Genomic DNA, 21,196 nt, shown 5'->3' with positions numbered 1-21,196 from the left:
TTCAGTATAGATTAGTTTTTATTAAAAATGTACATGCTGTAACCGCCAGATGTAACTGTTGCACAGCGAACTTTAACTGGACTGACAAAACGTGAGCTTGCTAAACTGAGTATAAAAGCTAATTTAAAATATGATCTGACAAAGTGATGTTAACTAATATTGCAAACTGAGAGGATTTCATATTACATTTCACAAAAATAAAACAATAAACCTCAAATTATAATACATTAAGATGATACGATAAAATGCTAAATGCTGGTCACACTAAATTACACCATTGGTTAAATTAGCATACTTTTTATTTTACACAACACTTAATCTGAAACACATATTTCTCCATGTAGGAACATATACAGTTTAAATTGAATGACCTCACAGTTATCTTATTAATGTAGAAAGAAAGCAGAACAGAAGTTGATATGACTATGTGGCAAAGCAGTAAATAGTACTAGCCACTCACTTAATTCTTTATTTTGTATTGATGTGGAAAATGAAGCCCTCTCTTTGTTAAATATCCTCCTCTATTTGTTGTTGGCTGTTTCCTCTTCTTAACTCTATTTTACATCTGTGTCTCTTTTTCTCTCTCTGCATCTGAGTCTTGCATTATTACACGATCACACACATTGTGATCATGATTAGTTCCTTCCAGGACAAGACGTGCAGGTCAGATGTGACGAGGAAACTCTAAACTGATCTCAGGTGTGACTTATTGAATGTGTTTGTCTGTTTGTGTGATAGACCTGTCCAGGGTGTGTCTCTGCTTTTCACCCTTTGCATGCTGCTTGTCCCAGCCCTCCCAATAAGATGGATGGACAGTAAAGGAAAGAAAGAGCAATTAAAATAGAGTCAAAGTATTAGAACCAGATCTAGATAGACAGATCAATAGATGGACGAATGGATTAGGGGACGAGAAGAAAAGGAGGAGATAAAAAGGAACAGAGGAGGGATGGTGTAAGGGTTATGTCCTCTTTACACTTTGGACCTAAGGGCCAATCATTACACCATCTATGCCTGGAAATGTTCCCTTATTGATCAGTAGTGGAGCAGGTGGTAAGCTTGTCAAAGAAGCATGTGGAGTGAGGATGAGGTTACCATTGTCCTCTGAAGGCATAGTGATTGGACCATTCTCCTTCCTGAAATATACTTTCAGTGTATAGAAGTTCCTGTGTTTTTTGTTTGTTTTAAACTGCGATAAACTGCCCTTGCGATTGTCCTTGAACAAATCTTTTAAGCAGGAAGTTGAGTCACGTCCGTGGGCAGTGAACCACAATATCCCAAAGGGGTTTCTGACATGGCCTAGCAGCTGTTTCTGTCTCTCTTTTTGCCCTTTATTGTGCAATACCCAACCCCTTTTCCTCCTCTGCCCCGAGTGGGTGAGAGAGTTGAGATGTTAAAAAACATGATGATTCACAGCTCGGTCACCTCATTCTCAGCTGTCATTTTCTCATCAGCAACAGTCAGGTGTGAAAGCGGGCATTTTCTGTAACAGCTTTGTTTTATGAGACTGATTGTCACAGCCGACTTTGTTGGACAGGCTGCAGTCAGTGTGCTGATCCATAGTTTACACAGTTGTTGCACAGCCTTCCGTTGTCTGGCGTGTACCTGCACATGTGCGTACGCGTGTGTGAGTTTATGAACAAATATTTAGGTCCGTTTGTACACTCATGCCTCGGTTAAAGTATGCATGCTTGCACATGTTTTCCTTTGCATGTATATAGCATGTGTGTTGGTGTGTCCAGGTCAGAGGTCACAGTCTTGCCTGAGGGTAACAGAAGGCCTAAAGAGCCCCTGGCCCCCATGCTGATCCCGTAGAGCCACTGTCTATACAGCAACAGCCTCTCGCTGCTCTCCGACGGACAGATTTCAAAGTGTGTGAGCAGGCAGATTAGGAGGGATCAACTGAAATGGTCCTGAACTTAAATATTAGAAATGTTCAGGGTGTATTTGATTCAACATTTTGCAAACCTTATTAGCCTTCAAGGGCCCACGCCTGGAAAATTCCAGGGAAGGGTTGGGTTTAAAAAAAGTTTGTATCCATTGTTTCAGTTGCTTCTTAAATGTAAGTGTGCAGAAGCTTCTGCCCCTTAAGCACATTGTTTGAATGATCTGCAGTCACTTTGAGGCCCTTTACAAATTGAGCTTGTGTGGTCATCACATTAATCTCTGATCTGCCTCCCAGTTTTTTATCTCTCTCACACATCGCTCCTTTTTTTAGTGAAAGTCCTCTCTTTTCATAAACATACAAAACAGGATATCAGGAGTTCTATTTGGATAACTAATGACCTTTCGGCACATGTTTCTGTGTCTTGTTTGACTGCGTGTTGGTGTGTTTACATGCTGCTTTTGCTGGGTGTTTTCAGTAACAAAGAAAAGGCAGCCTTATTTTCAGCTTAACGTCAGAGGACTTTTTAGTATAAAAATAAATTTTGAAAAGGCACAAGAGTTGGGGAATTTGGGAACCCGTCAAGGAGCATGCATCCTGCAATAACACACATGCAAATTGACAACATGGGATTTTACAAGCTGCAAGTGCAAGGGCACGAGTAAAGGCTGAACATTGCTGGACTTAATCATGTTTCAAGGTAATTTATTAAAAAGAGACGGATCAACATTCTTGGGCGTAGCTGTTTGTCTTTTGGCACTGTTTCTTTCTTGATGTTTAGAGAAAGGATGCTGCTCTGAATATTGGTTACATATGTGTGATGTATTGTTGTCCAGTCTGTCTCTCACTCTCAATCTGCCTGTATGAGAAGCTGAACACAGGGATGTGACTCCTGAGAGAGGGGGAGGAGTGAAGGAGGATGGGATTGTGTGTATGGATGCAGTTGAGATGGGGGAGGGGTGGACAGGATCGTGGAGAGTGTCGGGGTCACTGCACATGCTCCCCTCAATGAACACATGGGTCCAAGTGTAGTGTAATGAGGGTCCTGGGTGTGACTGTCTTGTGTCCGTGATGATTAGCTGGAGAAAAAAAAAACAGGAGATGGTTTATTTGACAGTGGAGAATGGGGGTTATAAATCACTTTTCTTCCGGTTTTGACAATGTTATTGTTTGCTAATTGTGCCGTGGCTCTGTGGACGCTAATGTCATCAGCCTCAGTGCCAATTAGCAAATGTTAGCATGCACGCACGCTAAACAAAGACTGTGTACATGGTCAACATTATACCAATTTAACATCAGCATCTTAGCGGTATCATTGTGAGCATATTTGCATGAAGATGTTAGCATTTAGCTCAAAGCACCGCTGTGTAGGCCTGCAGCCTCATGGAGCCACTATCATGGTTGTTTTTTATACTCACGTGAGGCAACGTGGCACAAGCATTTTCACAGATGCACAAAGGCGCTTATGCTCAACGCGCTGGTTGTTGCAGTATGCTCCGAAATGCTAGCAGGCTTTCAAACAAAACACACTGTGAAGAAGCAAGAAGGAAACAAGTGTTAGGGCATAAACCAACCTCCTCAATGCCAAGGAGGAATTGTAATTCACTGTAAACTCCTATGTCTCATGGAAATACTTTATCGCCTTTATAAAAGTATCTGTAATGACAAAGTCAAGTATTCTGATGAAACAAAGGTAGAATATCCTGCAGACAGATTGATTTGGGTGTCAAAATATTTACTCAATGTAGATTTTTAAGACGTCCAGTTTCTAAACCATTTAAAAACAAATGTTCCTTCTTTGTGAAATCCTCTCACATGTTAATAATGTCTAATAGTACATTTTTTGTGACAGTCATCCCTGATAAACCCCAATTAAAAATTCAGAGGTGCACGACCGTGCGATGTGACAACTTGCGGAGCCTTCGTGCTCGACATGAAACCAGGCTTCACTATGTCAAGCATAAACCAAGCGTTATTAGCCTTGTTTTAATCTGTTTGTCAGGTTAGGTGCTGATGCAGGCGGCGCCCAGGTGCTTTATCTAATCTGTGCATACAGTACAACCTGGCAATATAAATAACACAATCACACACACACACACACACACATACACACACACACACACACACACTCAAGTTATGCTTTGATGTCTGGGTCCATGTGGGTATTTCACTAGACACCATCACGCTCATCCCTGATATCTCCCAAAAAGGCCCAGAATGCAGTGGCAAAACGTACCCACAACCACTCATATTGCACACGGACACATGCACGCACACACACACACACACACACACACACACACACACACACACACACACACACACACACACACACACTCACCATGTCAAATGTGGGTTTCCTCAAAGATGAGCTTGGCCGTGGAGAGCATGATCAGACTGTCTGACTCAATCCTGAACAATGAAGTGAGCCGAGCAGCGGGTAAAGGGCAAACAAATTAAAGTATTACTCTGTCATGACATTTCATCTGTGTGAAATTTGGGACATGTGTGCCTGTCTGTATGCTGGGGATTATTCAGCTCTGACTATCACTGAATCACTGAACTTCCTACAAACAGATTCACACTTAAAAATGTTCAGGGCTGTGCCGGTTTGTTGAGGACACCCAGACAACATTTCCTTGTTTTCTTGTGTCTTGTTAACTATTTTTAAATGATAGATTACATTTTTCAAACAAAGATGCTTTTCATTTTAGGGAAAGATGAAGGGAATGAAGGGAATGAATAATTAAATAAATAAAAAGTGCTGCAACTAATAATTATTTTCCAAACGTTAGAAAATAGGGAAACATTTCTACCACAATTTCCATAAGCCCGAGGTGACAAATGTTTTGTTTAGTCCAACCAATAGTCCGAATTAAAAGATATTCAATTAACTGTACAGTTTTTATTGCATGAAAGAAGTAAAAGCAGCACATCCTTATAATGAGAAGCTGGAGCTGGCAATCATTAAAATGATCGAAATCGAATATCAAAACAGTTGCCAATTATTTTTCTGTCGACTTACTGTTGAGTCGACAAAAGATTTTAGCTTTTTTCTCATATTTGAGACTGTGGAGGCCTAGTATTATATAGGATATAGGAAATATGATCTTATATGACAATGAGGTCGCCATCTGCACCGACTGAAGTTAGATAAACATGAACAGGTACAGACGTTTCTGACTCTCAGCCATATTTCAAAGTTGTGTGTATGGTGTGACTGGTTAGTAGTAGGAGACTTCTTGGTAAAAGATGGCCGGGGGCCCCTGATCGTTTTGTTTCATCGCTGCATATACTTTATGTGTTGTGAGGTGTTTTCTCCCTGAAGAATCCCTTGAATCCGTCTAAGTTGGCTGAGTATAATGTTGAGGCACATGGGCAGGTTGGGAGCCGTCCAACTCTCTCTTGGCGGTATAACAGCTTCACAGACCTCCCACCTTACACCCCGACACCTGCCAGTGTGTCTGCACATGTATGGGGGGGCTGATGGGTATCACCTCAACTTCTCAACATAAACCAGAGCCGCCCAGGAATGTCGAGCTATAAGAGGGATCAGATCTTATCAGGGTTTTTAGTTTTTTTCTCCGCGATACGTTCTTTCCACTTAAATCTCCTTTTGTTTAACATATGTTTGCGTTAGCTTAACACCGTTATTTCACATGAGATGTCTTGGCTTTTGGGGGCTTTTCATTCATTAAGGTGAGGGGGATCATGCCTGAGGCAACGCACGGCTGCACCTCAACAGAAGCTCTTGTCAGGGAAGAGAAGAAAATAGAAAGTACAGCTGTCTGGCAGTCTGGGTGGTATGAGTTGGTAGTTTTAGTGTCAGTGTGTCATGAAACCCACGATGAAAGTGAGGACAAAGGTTTTTTCTTACACTGGGAGAAGACGAGACGTTGAGTCTGGGCGATTGCTATTGTCATGGCGTAAAATGAGTAAGACGTTGGGACGTGCCAAACTATCTAAACTGTATCAAGAAACAATCTCAATTGTTATCGAAAATGAGTATGATGTGTTGCTGCTGTTATGGCCTGTTGATGAGTGTCTGTGTCTACTTCTCTTGCTTCTCATGCAGCGCTATCAACTTGCTACACTGTATTTATAGTCGAAATGCTTCCCAGCCTCAGAGATAACTCTAATTTAAGTGTGTACATAACAAGGTAGATATGAGGGCGGCTGGGGATGGGATCCTTTCAAACAGGCATTGCTGCTAGTTTTTATTCCCACGTCATTGTTATAATTGCTGTATATATAAGCAGCTATTGTTGTGGCACCCAGTTTAAAGTATATCCCACTCACTTTCATTTCTCCGCCTTACAATCTGCTCTTTATTCTTCGATCTCTCTCCTCTGTCTCTGCTTCCCCCCAGGTCTCGCTTCCATGCATATGCCATGGCTGACAGTGTTGGGTGGAATGTGGCTCAACGTTCGGTTTTTAAATAGCATCCTAGCCTGAATCAGCCGCTCCTAATAAGGCAGAGGGCAGTGACACTGGCCCCAAAATATCATCACCCACCTCACTGAGAATAAAACTTTTCCTTGCTTTGATAGTGAAGGATGGTCTGTGATAAGCTGTTAGTACAAACAATCTGCAGTACATGCAGATGCCACAGAGCTGCTTTGAATCAACTTAAAGTCAAGATAACATGTTTGACTGTCGGTGGTCTCAGCAGGATTTATATAGCTTGAGCTGCAGGTGTTTGTACTTTGCAGTTACGATGGCTTAGGTCAGCTGAGGCTGAAATGTGCCCCCAGTAACATGTGCAATAATAGTGTTAATAATAGCGTTTAATCACTGCAACTACAGCTAACCTATAAGCAGTAGTACTAAGGGGGCTTTCACACCTTGGGCCCAGACCAAGCGGAAACAAATTACACTTTGTTGCATTTTAGCTTTGGTTTTGGTTCCTTTTTTACAAACGAACCAGAGGAGCAAACAAGAAGTTATACAGACTGACAGGTAACTCGTTGATTGGACAGTTTCGGCGGTTGTCCTCCTGCCTCATCAGTTCATCAGGACCGGTGGGGAAATCCAGTTCCGTTAACTGACAGAAGTTTATGCAGCACTTTGTATATATATTTATACATACTGTATATATTAATGTTAATGCTCATGTTGATTTGCATAAGGTAGGTTATAGTGATGGCCTTATACAGATCAATTATAGGATCGCTTCCTGAACAGATTTCCCAGTCAGCAGATTGATTTATTAGTGCTTCATTCATGCTGAAATCCCAGAAACATCTCGTTGGTTCGTTTGCTTTCACGCCACAAATGAAAAGCAACAGAATCCGGAGGGAAGCGGTGTCGGTTCGGTTGTTTGTTAGGCAACATGGGTTCGATTCACGGCTTTCACACCAGCCCAAACAAACCGTAGTAACCGGGAAAATGGACCTGGGTTTGTTTTAACGGAACCAAACGAGTTAGGTGTGAAAGCACCCTGAGACTCACATGAGATGTTTAGTTTCTGTCATGAACCTCATGACACACACTACTGTGAGATCAGCAATAAGTATTTTATTATATCATATGCATTACAATTAAATGTTCATTGTTATGTCTCTTTAGGATCCTGGTGGGGGCGCCGCAGGCAGCGGGGCAGGGCCTGTTGAGGGGCATCCGTCCCGGAGCCTTGTTCAAGTGTCCAATCACACCGGAGGAGTACGACTGTGAGAGGGTGGATATTGATGGAGAAGGTGAGTAAAGTTGAGCTAAAAGAATAAGTAAGCAACAATTCTCATGGCAGCTTCTCAATTGTGAATATTTGCTTGATTTCTTGTAAGTATTATGTACTATTTTCCGACCTTTTGACACCTAAATGATTAATTAATTAATTCAGAACATAATCGGCAGATTAATGGATAATGAAAAAAAGGTTTCTTTAGTCAATTAGACTTTTATAGAGATTATCCTTGACTTTATTTTGACTATTTTGTTACATCAGAATAAGCTTTTCTAGATTCATTCACTTACCTACTGTGAATGCCGTTGTACCTTTTTATTCAAAAGCTTCTAAAGAATGTTGCCATTAAAATGTAGTGACTCTACATTTGAATTATGTTTTGTGATTCAACAGCATCTATAATTTGAACGTTGATAACTCCATTGAATAACACAGTGCTGTATGCTTCCTGTAGGCTCAGGTCCTAATTGCATTACAATATGGAAACAGCTATGGTTGCCATTTCCTTCTTTGTTTTCCTGCAGTGAATCCGGAAAGAGAGAGCAAAGACAACCAGTGGCTGGGAGTCACTGTCAAGAGTCAGGGGATTGGAGGAAAGGTGGTGGTGAGTGAAGATCACATCCTGTAAATGCATCAGCACAGGAAGCAAGCTCCGTCTGGTGTTTGAAAACAAAAATGTTGGTCTGCTTCTAACGCAATGACTTGTCACCATAGAATGGATATTTTCATGTTTGGTTCATGTTGTACTAACATTTAGACCTTCATGTATAAGGATGAATACTAGATGTTCTGCAAAGTCAGCAGTAACAGGTCAGCAAATCCCAATAATACATTCTCTAATGCCATTTCCTGTCCCTCACCAGACCTGTGCTCACCTGTATGAGCTCAGGCAACGCATGAATCAACCGTCAGAGACTCGCGACCCCATCGGACGCTGCTACGTCCTGAGTGATGATCTGACCGAGAGAGACGACCTGGACGGAGGGGAGTGGAAGTTCTGCGAGGGCCGGCCGCAGGGACACGAGCAGTTTGGCTTCTGTCAGCAGGGACTCTCCGTCAGTTTCAGCCCAGACAACAACTTCATACTGTTCGGGGCTCCGGGAACTTACAACTGGAAAGGTAAGGTAGAGGGCTAGATGACGGAAACAAAGGCTGTGAAAAGGAAAACATGTTACTTCCTGCTTTATTTTTGGGGCACTAGGTGGCAGCAACAACAAGACAAGGAGACAAGTAAAGTTTTCTTTTATACTGTTGCAGCTAATATAAGCAAGAGAAGAGAGCCAACCCATGTAAGCCGACTAAATAAAACAGTATAATAAACAGGACAATACAGTTTGGGATTTAAAAAAATCGAATTGATTTATAAAACAATCTCGTGATTGGACACTATGCAGAGCTGCGACATGCACTTAATCACAGAAAGCACTGAGAGTTATCTGGTGCAGTTATCAGCGCTACTGGATTGATTCATTTTGTCTGCCACATGAGATCAATGCTTATGTTTATCTTAACTTTTACAATTCACATTCTAAAACATAAAAATATTACTCTATTACTCTTTTTCTGCTAGATGTGTAAGAACTGGGTCCCTCATACAAAACATGAATTTAGATGGAAAAGAGTGTAATTATGTGTGTGTGTGCCCCACATTTACATAGATGTGTTATCACATTTTTGAGTGTGCTGTCAATGAACACTACTCACTTGTAATGCAAAACCTAAAAGAAATGGAGGAGCTGCTTATAGCTCATAACAAAGTAAATTAATTGGGAATGGTGGTGAAATCGCTCCATAAAAAATCTTCGAAAACTCTCTGCTGTCTATTTTTGAAGTTTAACTTTGAGAGTTGTCCTGCAAAGTCTCTGTTTTATGAAGTCCAACGTTGCATGTGCATTGTATAATTTCCTGTTAACATGAAATGGTAAAGTATGTTGACTTTCCACTCTACAAACAGTATACTCTGACAAGTGTCCATAGAGTACATAGAAGTAGTAAGTAGTAGTGATTGTATGCAGCAGGTAATACGAGTGTTTGTATTCTGATGACAGCTGTGTGTGCTTGTTGCCTTGCTGTGCCCTCACCTGTTTCCATTCCAGGTGAGATGCGCGTCCAGCTCTTAAACCAGACTCTGCTTGACCTCGGTTTTTATGACGACGGGCCCTACGAGGTGGCAGATCAGAAACAACTTAATGCCCAGCTCATCCCTGTGCCCTACAACAGTTACCTGGGTAGGATTCGCCCTCCCTGCTCACTGCTGCCTGTGCACAGGAGAGAAAGAGAGGGCCGGTGGAGGCTGACATCAGGGCTCAGGCTGGACTCCAACATGGCTGCCAAAACCACAGGAGCTAGTAACAGTAGCAGCTGCCAAAATGCCTCAAACTGCTTATTCCCTGTGGATTGTTTCTGGATGAGCCTATCTGTGTGTGACTCACAGAGCCTCGAATGTTGCTCCACCTCATTTTTTTAACGCATTCCCACGTGAATCTGGGTGGACATGTGAAAAATTTCCAGAGCTTTTTGTGGCCTGGCACGAATTCTTATGCCAGCCTTTGACCTTTCTCCCTTTCTTGAGCAAACAAGGGAAATATTTACCAAAAATAAATGAACCCAACAACAATGACGTTATCCTCATTCCATTTACCGCCCTCTCCCTAAAACAAAGTACAGGAAAACATGTCAAAACTTTAAAGAGGGTGGTGCACAGCCAGTCAACGTGCAGTCTGAGCCTGAAACGTCGTCCCTCCACCAGGTACCCAGTGGTTTTGTTGGACCGCTGTGGCACCACAAAGACAAAACATCAATCAATCACAGCCTGTCTCACCTGCACCTCCCTCTCCCTCTCTTTTCACTCTGCCCCTCCCCTCACCATTTCACCACCCCATCACTTCCCTCCTACACTCGTACCTCTGTCTCTCTTTCTCTCTCTTCTCTTTTCCTGTCTTGGGCCATAGGGCTCTTGTTCATGGCTAGCCCCATTGAAGATGCACTGCTGTACAAAACTCTGGAGCCCTCCAGCCGGCCCACACCGTTTGAGGATGTAGCTCATAATAGCTACTTAGGTTTGTAGGCGTGAGGTGTTTTTGTTCGGACCGGACTGGGCTTGTAGTTGAAGTAGTCCCACCTTCCTCCTCCGTCTTCGTCTTAATCGTTTCTGCTAATTCCAGATAGATTTGTAGTGTGTAATCCATGTACTAAATGGGGCCGTATCACCTGCACTGTTAAAAAGAGACAGCCATTCAACATTTTAATTTAATTAAATAGATTTTTATTTAATTTTTATTTAATTTTTATTTAATTAAATGTTATAACATTTTATAACATTTTTTGTTTATGATTATTTGTCACTTTCGGCTTCTAGCTGCTGATTTGATGATGGCGAGGAGATGGTTGTCTCTTTGAGTAGCAGCGGGGTGTTTGTCTGTTCTGTCTGTAGATTTCTGTCGCCTGTAGTGTGTTGAGTCAGTCTGCATGTGTGTGTGTTGGTACAAAGCTTCCCAGGTGGTGGTGGTTTTCTCGTCAGTTGCCATAGTTTTACGAAATCGATTTATTGATAAAAAGGTTTTATTAACAATGAAGACAAAGAGTCTACATCCCTTCTAGCGGCTCTGTGAGGCTGTACTTAGTACTTTGAGCTAAATGCTAACGTCAGCATGCTAATATGCTTACAATGCGAACATGCTGATGTTTAGCAGGTATCATGTTTACCACGTTCACCATCTTAGTTTAGTATATTAGCATGCTAACATTTGCTAGATAGCTCTAAAAACAAAAGGAAGGTTAGGTCATACACCAAAGTAATGGACACGTTACCATCTCAACCTCATGTTGGCGCTAGATGAAAAGTTTAGGGATCACTAAATTTGATACAATTCATCCTGAGGGGATCATGAATGTGTGTATCAAATTTCATTGTAATCCATGTGATAGTGGTCGACACATTCTATTCAAAACCACAAATGTGAAACTCATGGTAGCGCCAGAGGAAAAGTAAGGAGATCACTAAAGCTATAATAGGATTCATCCTCTGGGGATCATGAATGTTTAATGTCTCTACAGAATTGTACACCAATCCATCTATAGATTTAGAGATATTTCATTGAGAAGTTGACCTGCTGGTGGCGCTATATAGAGAGAAATTCAGGAGAATACCAAAGTCAATAGGATTCATCCTCTGGGGATCATGAGGTAGTTTTTGAGCCTGTTCTGTCTGGACCGAAGTGGTGGTTTGTTTTTGTAATGAATCTCTTGGTATTTAGTGTCCATGTGTAACGACTCCTCGTCTGCTTAACACAACCTGTTTTTGTGATTGTTCCAGTCATTACTTTTCACTAAGTGTGTGGATCTGCCATAAATCTCTTTATTCACAAACCTCCAAGCTTGCTTACCCTCCCGCTCTCCACATTGAGCCGTCTCCTTGACAACACTAATTTCCACATGACCTTTTTGGCCTTCATTTATAAGTCACATGCTTCCATTGATCCTAACCAGATGATATGCCACACCTTTGCATGCTTAATAAAAATGACAGAGACAGTGTTGCAGTTATTTCAGTCATTACATGCAAAATGTCACAGAGTTCTAGTTGTCATATTATGGTACATACATAAATGACATACCAAAGAGCAGTGTGTTGCTGAATAAACACATACTGTACGTCCTTTTCACCTCCATCAAGGCCAAATAGAAATCCTGCAGAGAATAGAAAGAATCTCTTTATTATCCGGTTAAATGGAGTGTTATGATAAACCCAGGTTTTCTGGAGGCTTGATGGTTGTTTAGGTTTTCATTTAAAAAAAGAAAGTGAGGAACTCGTGTCTGTTATTTCATATACTGCTTGAGTCAAAACAATATGCTCATCATCTTGACAGAATCTAGTCTTGACATTTTTCTGTTGCTTCATTTATTTATTTGTGTATCTAGTTGATGGGATAAAACAGAATAAATGAGATACAACACCAATGGGCAGTACAGTAGTAGTAGCACCGAAGAGAGTAATAACAGTACAACAATCAATATCCCTGCAAGTTATAGTGCAAAGACTTGAATGAGGGTAGTGCAGAATCATTACCGTTGTTGAAGGGCCCCTTTAATAACCTTTCTGCTGCCTTAAGCTTTCACTCTCCATTTAGCTTTATAGAGACAACCTTGTAGCGAGCCTGTGTGTTAAAAGGCTCCCTGTGTGGAAAAAGTAGCACCATTTGTCTCCCTCCGTTGGCTTTTACAGGACTTGCGATGCAGTCTGTTGCATTCCTCACCTGCCACCCTGGAGCTGCTCACTGTTTGTCTCTGTTGTGTCTCCCCCTGCATGTTTACTCAGCACTAACAGATCATGTCCTGATTGATCATTTCACACCCTCACATCTGCATGTTTTGGAACCAGTGAAGCAAATGCATGTGGTTGCTTCTGTTCAGGTGAAATGTTTGATGTGACGTGCTATTTTTCACATCTCGATAACATTTCAACACACATCTTGTCATGAAGCAAACACACACACACACACACACACACACACACACACACACACACACACACACACACACACACACACACACACACACACTCACTCACACACACACCCTCCCCCTTCCACTTGTTCAATCCTTTGCGCTGCCTGATTTATATTCAAGCACACATTCCTTTACACACACACACACACACACACACACGCACACACACGCACACAAACATACACTTCCACACAAAAGAAGGGTTTGCTCTAGGTTATAAATCTGATTAACGTCCACCCCCTATGTTTACATCCTGCCTTCACTGGAGACAGCTGATACAGAGCAGCAGCATCATGAATCTCACGGGACATTAGGTGAAGCCCCATACATCTTCTGCTAACGTGACTACTCACAGCCAGCCTTTCCTGCTCTTCCCAGTGGACACGTATCCATTCGCCAGCCTCCAGCAGTCTTCAAACACATGCACACAGGACATTTACACCCATCATGGGTTTGGCATAAAATCAATGGTCACTTAAGGCACACATTTCATTAGTAAGAAGATGAGCGGGACATGCTACACAGAGAGGAGATGAGTCTCCGAGCCCCACGGTCAATACTAACCCCTGACCCTTTCCTCCATCTTGCTCCACTTCTTCCCCTCCATCCTGCCTTCCGTCTTTACAGGGTTTTCTGTGGACTCGGCCATGGGGATCATGAGCCTCGGTGAGCTGACGTTTGTGGCGGGTGCACCTCGGGCCAATCACACAGGGGCAGTGGTGCTGCTGAGGAAGGACAACGTGTACCGACTGGTGCCACAGCACATCTTCTGGGGGAAGGAGCTGGCGTCCTCATTTGGGTACTCGGTAGCTACGGCGGATCTAAACAGGGACGGGTGAGGAAATGCTGGATGAGGAGTCAGTCTGGATGATCATCATTAAATAGACAAGAATGACCAGTGGTGGAAGGAGTATTCAGTATTTTTTTTAGAAAAATATATGTAAGTGTAAAAACTAAAAGTGCTCATTTGGCAAAATGGGCCCAGTTATACTTCTATATCACTGGAGAATTATTATGTATGACACTGACATACGACAGTATTATACTGTAGCTGTCTTTTTTAGAGCTAATTAAACTGCTTTATATTATTTTACATAGTTTAATCTATGACAAAGCATCATATTTTATAAATGGATGCACATGTTTTGTGCGTAAAGTCCTATACTGAAAAGTAACTTATAACCATAGCTGTGATATAAATAAAGTGGAGTGAAATAAGCACAGTATCATGTATTACATGCATTTGAATTTAATGAGGAACAGAAATATTAAGTAGCAATGAAAATACACAAGTAAAGTACCTCAAAAGTACAGTACAGTATGAGTAAATGTACTTAGTTGCATTGTATGTGACTGTTGGTGAGAGGGGGTGTGCTTAAATAAACTCAACAATAAGTTCAGGGTGCACTAAAATAAAAAGTATATTCATTTGTAATTCTCTGTTTCTGTCCCCAGCTGGACTGATCTGATTGTTGGAGCTCCTAATTTCTTTGACCGTAAGGCAGAGATTGGTGGAGCTGTGTATGTGTACCTAAACCCATTCGGTCACTGGGACGATCAGGCTCGGCCCATCCGTCTCAACGGGACCTACGACTCCATGTTTGGAATGACGGTCAGCAATATAGGAGATCTGGACCAGGACGGATACGGAGGTGAGATCAGAGGTTTTTATTATAGTACAATAATGTAAAGGGAGAGATTCTGTTCAATTTCTACTGCTGCTGTTTAAAACAGATGGGGATTTAAATGGTTTTAATCCAGTTAACGTTCCTAAAGTTTTACTTCCACTTTCGACCAACACTAGTTGAGCAGCAGCACGTTTCCCAATTGTCCTTTTCATACTGTGGTTCTTCTTTTAGACTATTCAAACATGAATTTGTGTTTGTGCACTTAAAAGAGTTTTGAATTATTTCCGTACTTCTGTTCAGATATTGCTGTTGGGGCACCGTTTGATGGAGATGGCAAAGTTTTTATCTACAGAGGCTCAGATGCTGGAATTGAAACAAAACCGGCTCAGGTGAGTTTCATACGACAGTTTTGAAATGAACCAAACGATGAAAAGAATGATGAAAATAGTCCAAAGGAAGAATAAGAGAGTGGCTGAGTGAATGATGACTGACCAGTGTTTCTAATCCCATCAGGTGCTGGACGGTCGTGACTTTGATGTGAGACGTTTTGGATACTCCATCTCAGGTGGTTTGGATATTGATAACAACCACTACCCTGATATTGCGGTGGGCTCTCTTAATGACTCAGTGGTTCTCTTCAGGTGAGAAAATATTTATTCAAAAACCCAAATGAGATCCTCAATACAATAACTGCATGCATTTGACGAACAAAAAGGCCCAATGTTTGATTTGTATTGTTGGATAAATCATGATTAAATCTAAGCAAACATTAAAGACACACATAAAATCCAAGTTTTATCGTAAATCTTACATATTTACCTTGCATACAATTGGTTCTATCTGACTCTTTGTGTTTTTTGTGTGTACCCAAGGGCTCGCCCAGTAATCCATGTGATCAGAGATATATCTATCGACCCTCAGTTCATTGATCTGGAACAGTACAACTGCAAGGGCAGAGAAGGAGTCTGGTAAGAACTGACAATTTGACAGAGACAGCTGCTAATGTATTTTGCCCTGTGATTGTTTTTCAAAATAATGTTTCATTTCAATCTAAGCAAGTGTTGTAACAGATAATTCTTTTTTTGCTCTCCACCATCTGCCTTTTTTAGCATGGAGGTCAAGGCCTGCTTCACCTTCACAGCCCACCCAGAACACTACTCCCCACACATTAGTAAGTCACACTTTGCTTTTCAAGACCATTTCTGTTCTTCTCTCATGTGGGACAAGAGTCATTTCTCATTTCTATTTACAGTGGAAAGTAACCTTATCTGTGGGGTAGCATCACACTTTATTTTGATTGAATCACAGCTGTGTAATACTGTATTCCCTCAGATGGGGGTTTCATATCTGTTTGGCCCCCAGTGGGCTCTTTAAGTGCTCTCTGGGTGCGTTCTGACATTTTTCAATACCTCCATCTCTTGACATGCATCGCTCCTGTTTTTACCTCCTTCAAGCACTTGTGGTGCACTTTGAAGCTGACACAGAGCGCAGGAAGTTGGGCCTCCCCCACCGCGTTAACTTCCTGGGCCGCAGTTCCCTGGAGCCGGAGTATACTCAGATAGAAGAAGTGGAGCTGCATCGGCAGCGTCACCCTGTGTGCACCACCGCTACCTTCCAGCTCCATGTCAGTAACTTAGCTTAGACAATAACTGGTGGCTTTTGGTCTTGTTTTTTTGTATTTTATTTAGTCTTGTAGCAAAAGATAATTGTATAGATGTATCGTTGTGTGTTTTGTTACTATCCACTTTTTGAGTTTCAGGGCATTAAACAGTTTGTTTGAGAAATTAACACACAGGTTACATATACAGTTACACACACAACACTTTAATAGACGTACAAAACAGATTTAAAACAGTTATGATAATTAAACATATTACATTATATCCTCTGGATCTCATTCAGCAGCACTCTGATTTTTGGTGTGCGTTTAAATGAAGGGACTCTAAATCGCCTACTGGAGGGCAGAAGTTGATAATCTCCGTTTAAAGCATGCCAGGATTCAGAAGAGATACTTTCTGTGAATGCTCTTGTTGCTATTTACTTGAAAGGAGAATGCCACAGGTTGGCTCATATTTGTCACATTATATTGGATTTGATTATATATACATATAGTTTTAAGTTTTAACTGCTGAGCCAGGCCTGCAGGAATTTATAAAACAGAGAAATAGTCTGGCTATTGGGTCTATCTTATTCTACGAAGAAGGTAGATGCCCAGCTGATACATTCTATATGAGGAGTCCATGATACAGTGGCATCTATCAGAGCACTCAAACATGTGTATGAAGAGACTTGTTTATTTTCTACATGGTGAATTACATCTGGAAACAGATGAAAATCAGGAGGAAGCTAAAAATATTTTAGTCTGTCTTATTCATTTTATTATGCGCCACAAACAAACTCTTTGACCAAATCTGTTGTTGTCCATTAATCTTTCAAATCTGTCCATGCAGGAGAACATCCGGGACAAACTGCGTCCGATCTCATTGGCGATAACCCACACTATCAAGCCTGTGCCACCACGCAGACACTCAGGTGCCAAGAGGCTGGAGAAGCTGGCTCCTGTACTGAGTGTTTCCCCCTCAAACACGCTGCACTCTGAGGTCTGTAACCAAAAGGAAGTATTTTATGGCCGGGATTAACTTTAATGGGCCACACTTGCCTGCAAATTACTGCATAAAGAAGTGGAGATTTATGAAACACATTCCAATCTACGAACTTTTCTGCAGTAACTCAGGCTTGTCAAGACGAGTTAAAGCATATTTAGTTGGGAATTTGATTCTATTAACAACATAAACATGCAGAATAATTTGTAGAAAAAGACCCTGCTTGGTTGGATTTTGTTGTTAAAAAAAGATAATTACCTTACATGTACCTCAGTACTGCTGCAGTGAAGATCCTTTACACTTACGTTATGATTTGCATAAAGCACAATTACCCAAGATGTTTTTGAGGTAGCATCCTTTCTTCAAGCTTTATGTCGAATCATCTTTTTACCTCCTCACACACATGAATCCATGTTTTTTCCTCCTATGCAGTATTTCTCCCTTGCACCCCAAATATCCGGTGCTTATTTACCAGTTCAAGCTTCATAATGCAGAAGTGTAAGGCAATAGGGCTACACAATTAATTGGTTGATTAGTTTCTTGATTAATGGTTGATCAAGAAATTCAGCTTTCTATCGTGCACAACAACATTTCAGATGCTGGAACTTCAAAAATAACTGAGTTGATGATAAAACTATCTAATTGCAGCACTTACCATGCTACTTGATTCAATCTTGTATTAAACACACTTTAACTAGATGTTGAATGTGCTTTGTGATTTAATAAACAACTTAACGTCTGTCTCGTTGCCCCTGTGAAGGTGAACTTCCTTCGAGAAGGATGCGGCAGCGACAAAATCTGCCAGAGCAACCTGAAGCTGAGCTACCAGTTCGGAACGCGGCCCCTGACCTCCGACCTCTTCACCCCTCTGCCAAAGTTAGTATCTGATGAGCCCACTCTGTGTGAGTCGGTGGGAATGATCATGCGAACTGTTCCCTGAGAGACTGTTGCCTACCTATACCCCAACACAAACAATTATGTGTATGTGGTCAGAAAATAATTAGTTTTACTGTCATATTTCTTAAATTCATCTTTTGGTGCAAGCTGAGATTAAGGTACGCCTTCTGAAGGGTCTATAAATTGAATCTGATGGATTTATTAGTGGTTGATACATTATTTTATACTGCTTTAAGGGGTCTCCTTGATGAACCAAGGAGATAGAAGTCTCTGAGGGATTTTACAATTTAGAAAATCTCAATAATAAACTCGTACGAATACTTCAGCGTGCAATGATTTGTCATTTGTGTATTTACTCAGCAGCTGTAAATATGTGTTTTTTCCCCACTCTCTTCCTGTAGAGATGAGGATAATGTGCAGGTGTTCTCCCTGTCGGACCAGCGGTTGGTGGTGCTGGAGATCAGCGTCACCAATATGCCCTCCGACCCGCTGCACCCTGAGGAGGACGGAGATGACGCCCACGCTGCTCAGCTGCTTATCTCCCTTCCAAACACTCTGTCGTACGCCGGCTCCAGGATCCCACCACAGGTTGAGACAAAAAAATATTTTTGGAGGTGAATTCATATACTAGAAACTTGTATGTTTGGATTCCTGTTTTTGCTGATAGTAGTTGTTTGATATCCTGATTATAGATGAGATGTCAAGCGAACCAGAATGGCTCGCAAGTTGAATGTGACCTGGGAAACCCTGTGAAACGAGATACTAAGGTACTTAAACAAAGCTTTGAAGACTGTCAGGATAAAAAGAAGCAACTTATGGTTGTAAAAAAATATATATATTGTATATTTGATATTTTGTTTCTACAGTGTGAAACAAAATCAACATGATTTCAGCATTAAGTGTAATTATGGGTAATGAAATATCAGCTTATGTGTTGCTTCTTCAGCTGAAATTCTCCATCAACTTGAGCACATCTAACATCACAATTGAGACCACTGAGTTGACAGCAGATCTCTTATTGACAACGTAAGCCCTCTACATCTCTTATGTGCAGATTTTTGACTTGTTCATCCCAAATCAACGTTGTTCACAGTGTCTGTTTGTGGTTGTGTCCTCAGTATCAGTGAGCAGCCTGAACTGGCACCAGTTACAGCTTTTGCTAAAGTTGTGATAGAGCTCCCTCTGTCTGTCAGTGGGTGAGTTGATCCTTTTAAAACAGTTTCTCATCAATGTTAAACACTCTGTGTGGCTTGGAAAGGGTGCTTTATCTTAGGTTATCTCATTTACACCCTTAACAAACACATTTCCTTTGGGTTCCCCTTCCGCTTTAAGCTTGTTGTGTCTGACAGTGTCACATATATTATTTATCAGCATGTTCCAACTCTTCATTGATGCTACGCTAAGATATCCAAGATAAACTGAGCATCATGTGATACACATTTCCACAAAACTTGGCCTCACATATTTTTGAGAATTGGAAATAAGATTCTGTGAGGTTTAGCAATGTACATGCATGAGTTTGAGTAAAATGAAGTGAACCTTGCTCTCCTCCAGTAGTTATGAGAGACATGCTATAATCCCAGGCTTGCTTGTGGTCTTGAACTGTACCGCTACTGCGACTAGTAAACAGATAAATGCTTTATAAAGCTGTGTGAGTGTGTATGCAGCTGTCCGACCCATTGATGTGATCCTGTTTTACTGCAGGTTTGCTCGTCCTCACCAGCTGTTCTTCAGCGGCAAAGTGAAGGGAGAGAGTGCCATGACCAGTCTGGAGGACATCGGCAGCCCTGTGGATTTTGAGTTTGTGGTGAGGAACGAGTGTGTGTGTGTGCAGGACGCCTGTATGTGTGTTTAGATTCCTGTCTTGGCTACAGTAAGACACACATGTTATTATAATCTGTATGATATTCTTTTTTCTGTCAGGTTACTAATCCCGGACAAGCTCTGCAGACACTCGGCTCGGCCTTCCTCAACATCATGTTTCCTCACGAGCTGTCCAATGAGAAATGGCTTCTGTATCCCGCCAGCTTGAAGTTTGAGGGCCACCCAGACACACAGTGCACCTCAGCAGGGGCCTTCAATACTCTGAAGCTGCACAGCTCCTCACCTGCAGAACCTCCACAGCTCGGCAATCACAGGGTAAGCATATCAAAGCTCATTTTTGCACCATGCCAGGATTATTATATATTATTTTAACACCACCAATAGAGTCGACACTCATTGAACACAGCTTACTCTTAATTGTAATATTAGTTTGCTTTAGAAAATATATAATGCAATAGAAAACCTCTTCATTAGGGCAACACTCTCGTATCTTATATCTAGAATTTGTGCTGGAAATGTTACACATGTTAACAAAATGTGGAAATATTATACATGACAAAATGACAAAAACACTCCTTTTCCTTCTTAAATATATTTTACATCCAGTTCAAAGAAAAGTGGTTAGAAAAGGAGAGCATTTTTGGACACAGCTGCATGTAAACTAACGTGGAGACTTTGACTTCAACATCATCCTCCGTTACATCATGTTCACGCTGACAATTTCTTGTTTTTGTCAAGCATAACTCAATCCTTTATTCGAGACTGATCTGTCTCATCCTGTATGAATGTGTCACCACCACCAGGCTGGGCGAACGCGTCGTTCCCACCCAGAGGAGGAAGGTCAAGTGACGACAAAAGGCAGCGTGAGACGAACCACCCCAGCCGTGGCAGCCTCTGAGAGACGCAAGTCGCTCAAACTGGTAAGAGGGAAAGGAAAATACAAATCGCACAAAACAAAAGATGCAGGCTTTGTTGCTTCTGCCTTTCACTGCTGTTCCAACTGCAGTCTCCAGTTCATTTGAAAATCAGCTCAGCTGTCATTTCTTTCTTCCAGGATTGTCTCTTGGGGTCGGCACGCTGTGTCCTGTTTCAGTGTCCCCTCCACAGCTTCTCCGGTCAAGCTGTCCTCAAGATCCATGCCAGGCTGTGGAACAGCAGCTTCATAGAGGTA

General features: G+C 41.6%; 1 protein-coding gene across 3 annotated transcripts in view; it reads left to right on the top strand.

Annotated features, from left to right (window-relative positions):
- Nucleotides 1–21,196, top strand: part of itga7 (integrin, alpha 7) — a 33,799-nt gene that overhangs the window by 8,136 nt on the left and 4,467 nt on the right. For all 3 annotated transcript variants that reach the window (XR_013767642.1, XM_079184931.1, XM_079184932.1), the window contains exons 2-22: nt 7,451–7,578; nt 8,090–8,169; nt 8,429–8,684; nt 10,517–10,624; nt 13,701–13,908; nt 14,529–14,725; nt 15,002–15,090; nt 15,215–15,342; nt 15,574–15,669; nt 15,811–15,872; nt 16,156–16,325; nt 17,152–17,301; nt 18,065–18,180; nt 18,603–18,789; nt 18,894–18,968; nt 19,148–19,227; nt 19,320–19,397; nt 19,906–20,008; nt 20,125–20,340; nt 20,829–20,945; nt 21,080–21,193. Coding sequence is in view for 2 of the 3 variants with exons in the window: in XM_079184931.1 (XP_079041057.1) it covers nt 7,451–7,578; nt 8,090–8,169; nt 8,429–8,684; nt 10,517–10,624; nt 13,701–13,908; nt 14,529–14,725; nt 15,002–15,090; nt 15,215–15,342; nt 15,574–15,669; nt 15,811–15,872; nt 16,156–16,325; nt 17,152–17,301; nt 18,065–18,180; nt 18,603–18,789; nt 18,894–18,968; nt 19,148–19,227; nt 19,320–19,397; nt 19,906–20,008; nt 20,125–20,340; nt 20,829–20,945; nt 21,080–21,193 (2,758 nt within the window). In the remaining variant the exon portion in view is untranslated. The remainder of the gene's footprint in view (nt 1–7,450; nt 7,579–8,089; nt 8,170–8,428; nt 8,685–10,516; nt 10,625–13,700; nt 13,909–14,528; nt 14,726–15,001; nt 15,091–15,214; nt 15,343–15,573; nt 15,670–15,810; nt 15,873–16,155; nt 16,326–17,151; nt 17,302–18,064; nt 18,181–18,602; nt 18,790–18,893; nt 18,969–19,147; nt 19,228–19,319; nt 19,398–19,905; nt 20,009–20,124; nt 20,341–20,828; nt 20,946–21,079; nt 21,194–21,196) is intronic.

The sequence above is a fragment of the Pholis gunnellus genome, assembly GCF_910591455.1.
Source record: "Pholis gunnellus genome assembly, chromosome: 3".
Lineage (NCBI taxonomy): Eukaryota > Metazoa > Chordata > Actinopteri > Perciformes > Pholidae > Pholis > Pholis gunnellus.
This window is presented reverse-complemented; position numbering and strand designations above follow the sequence as displayed.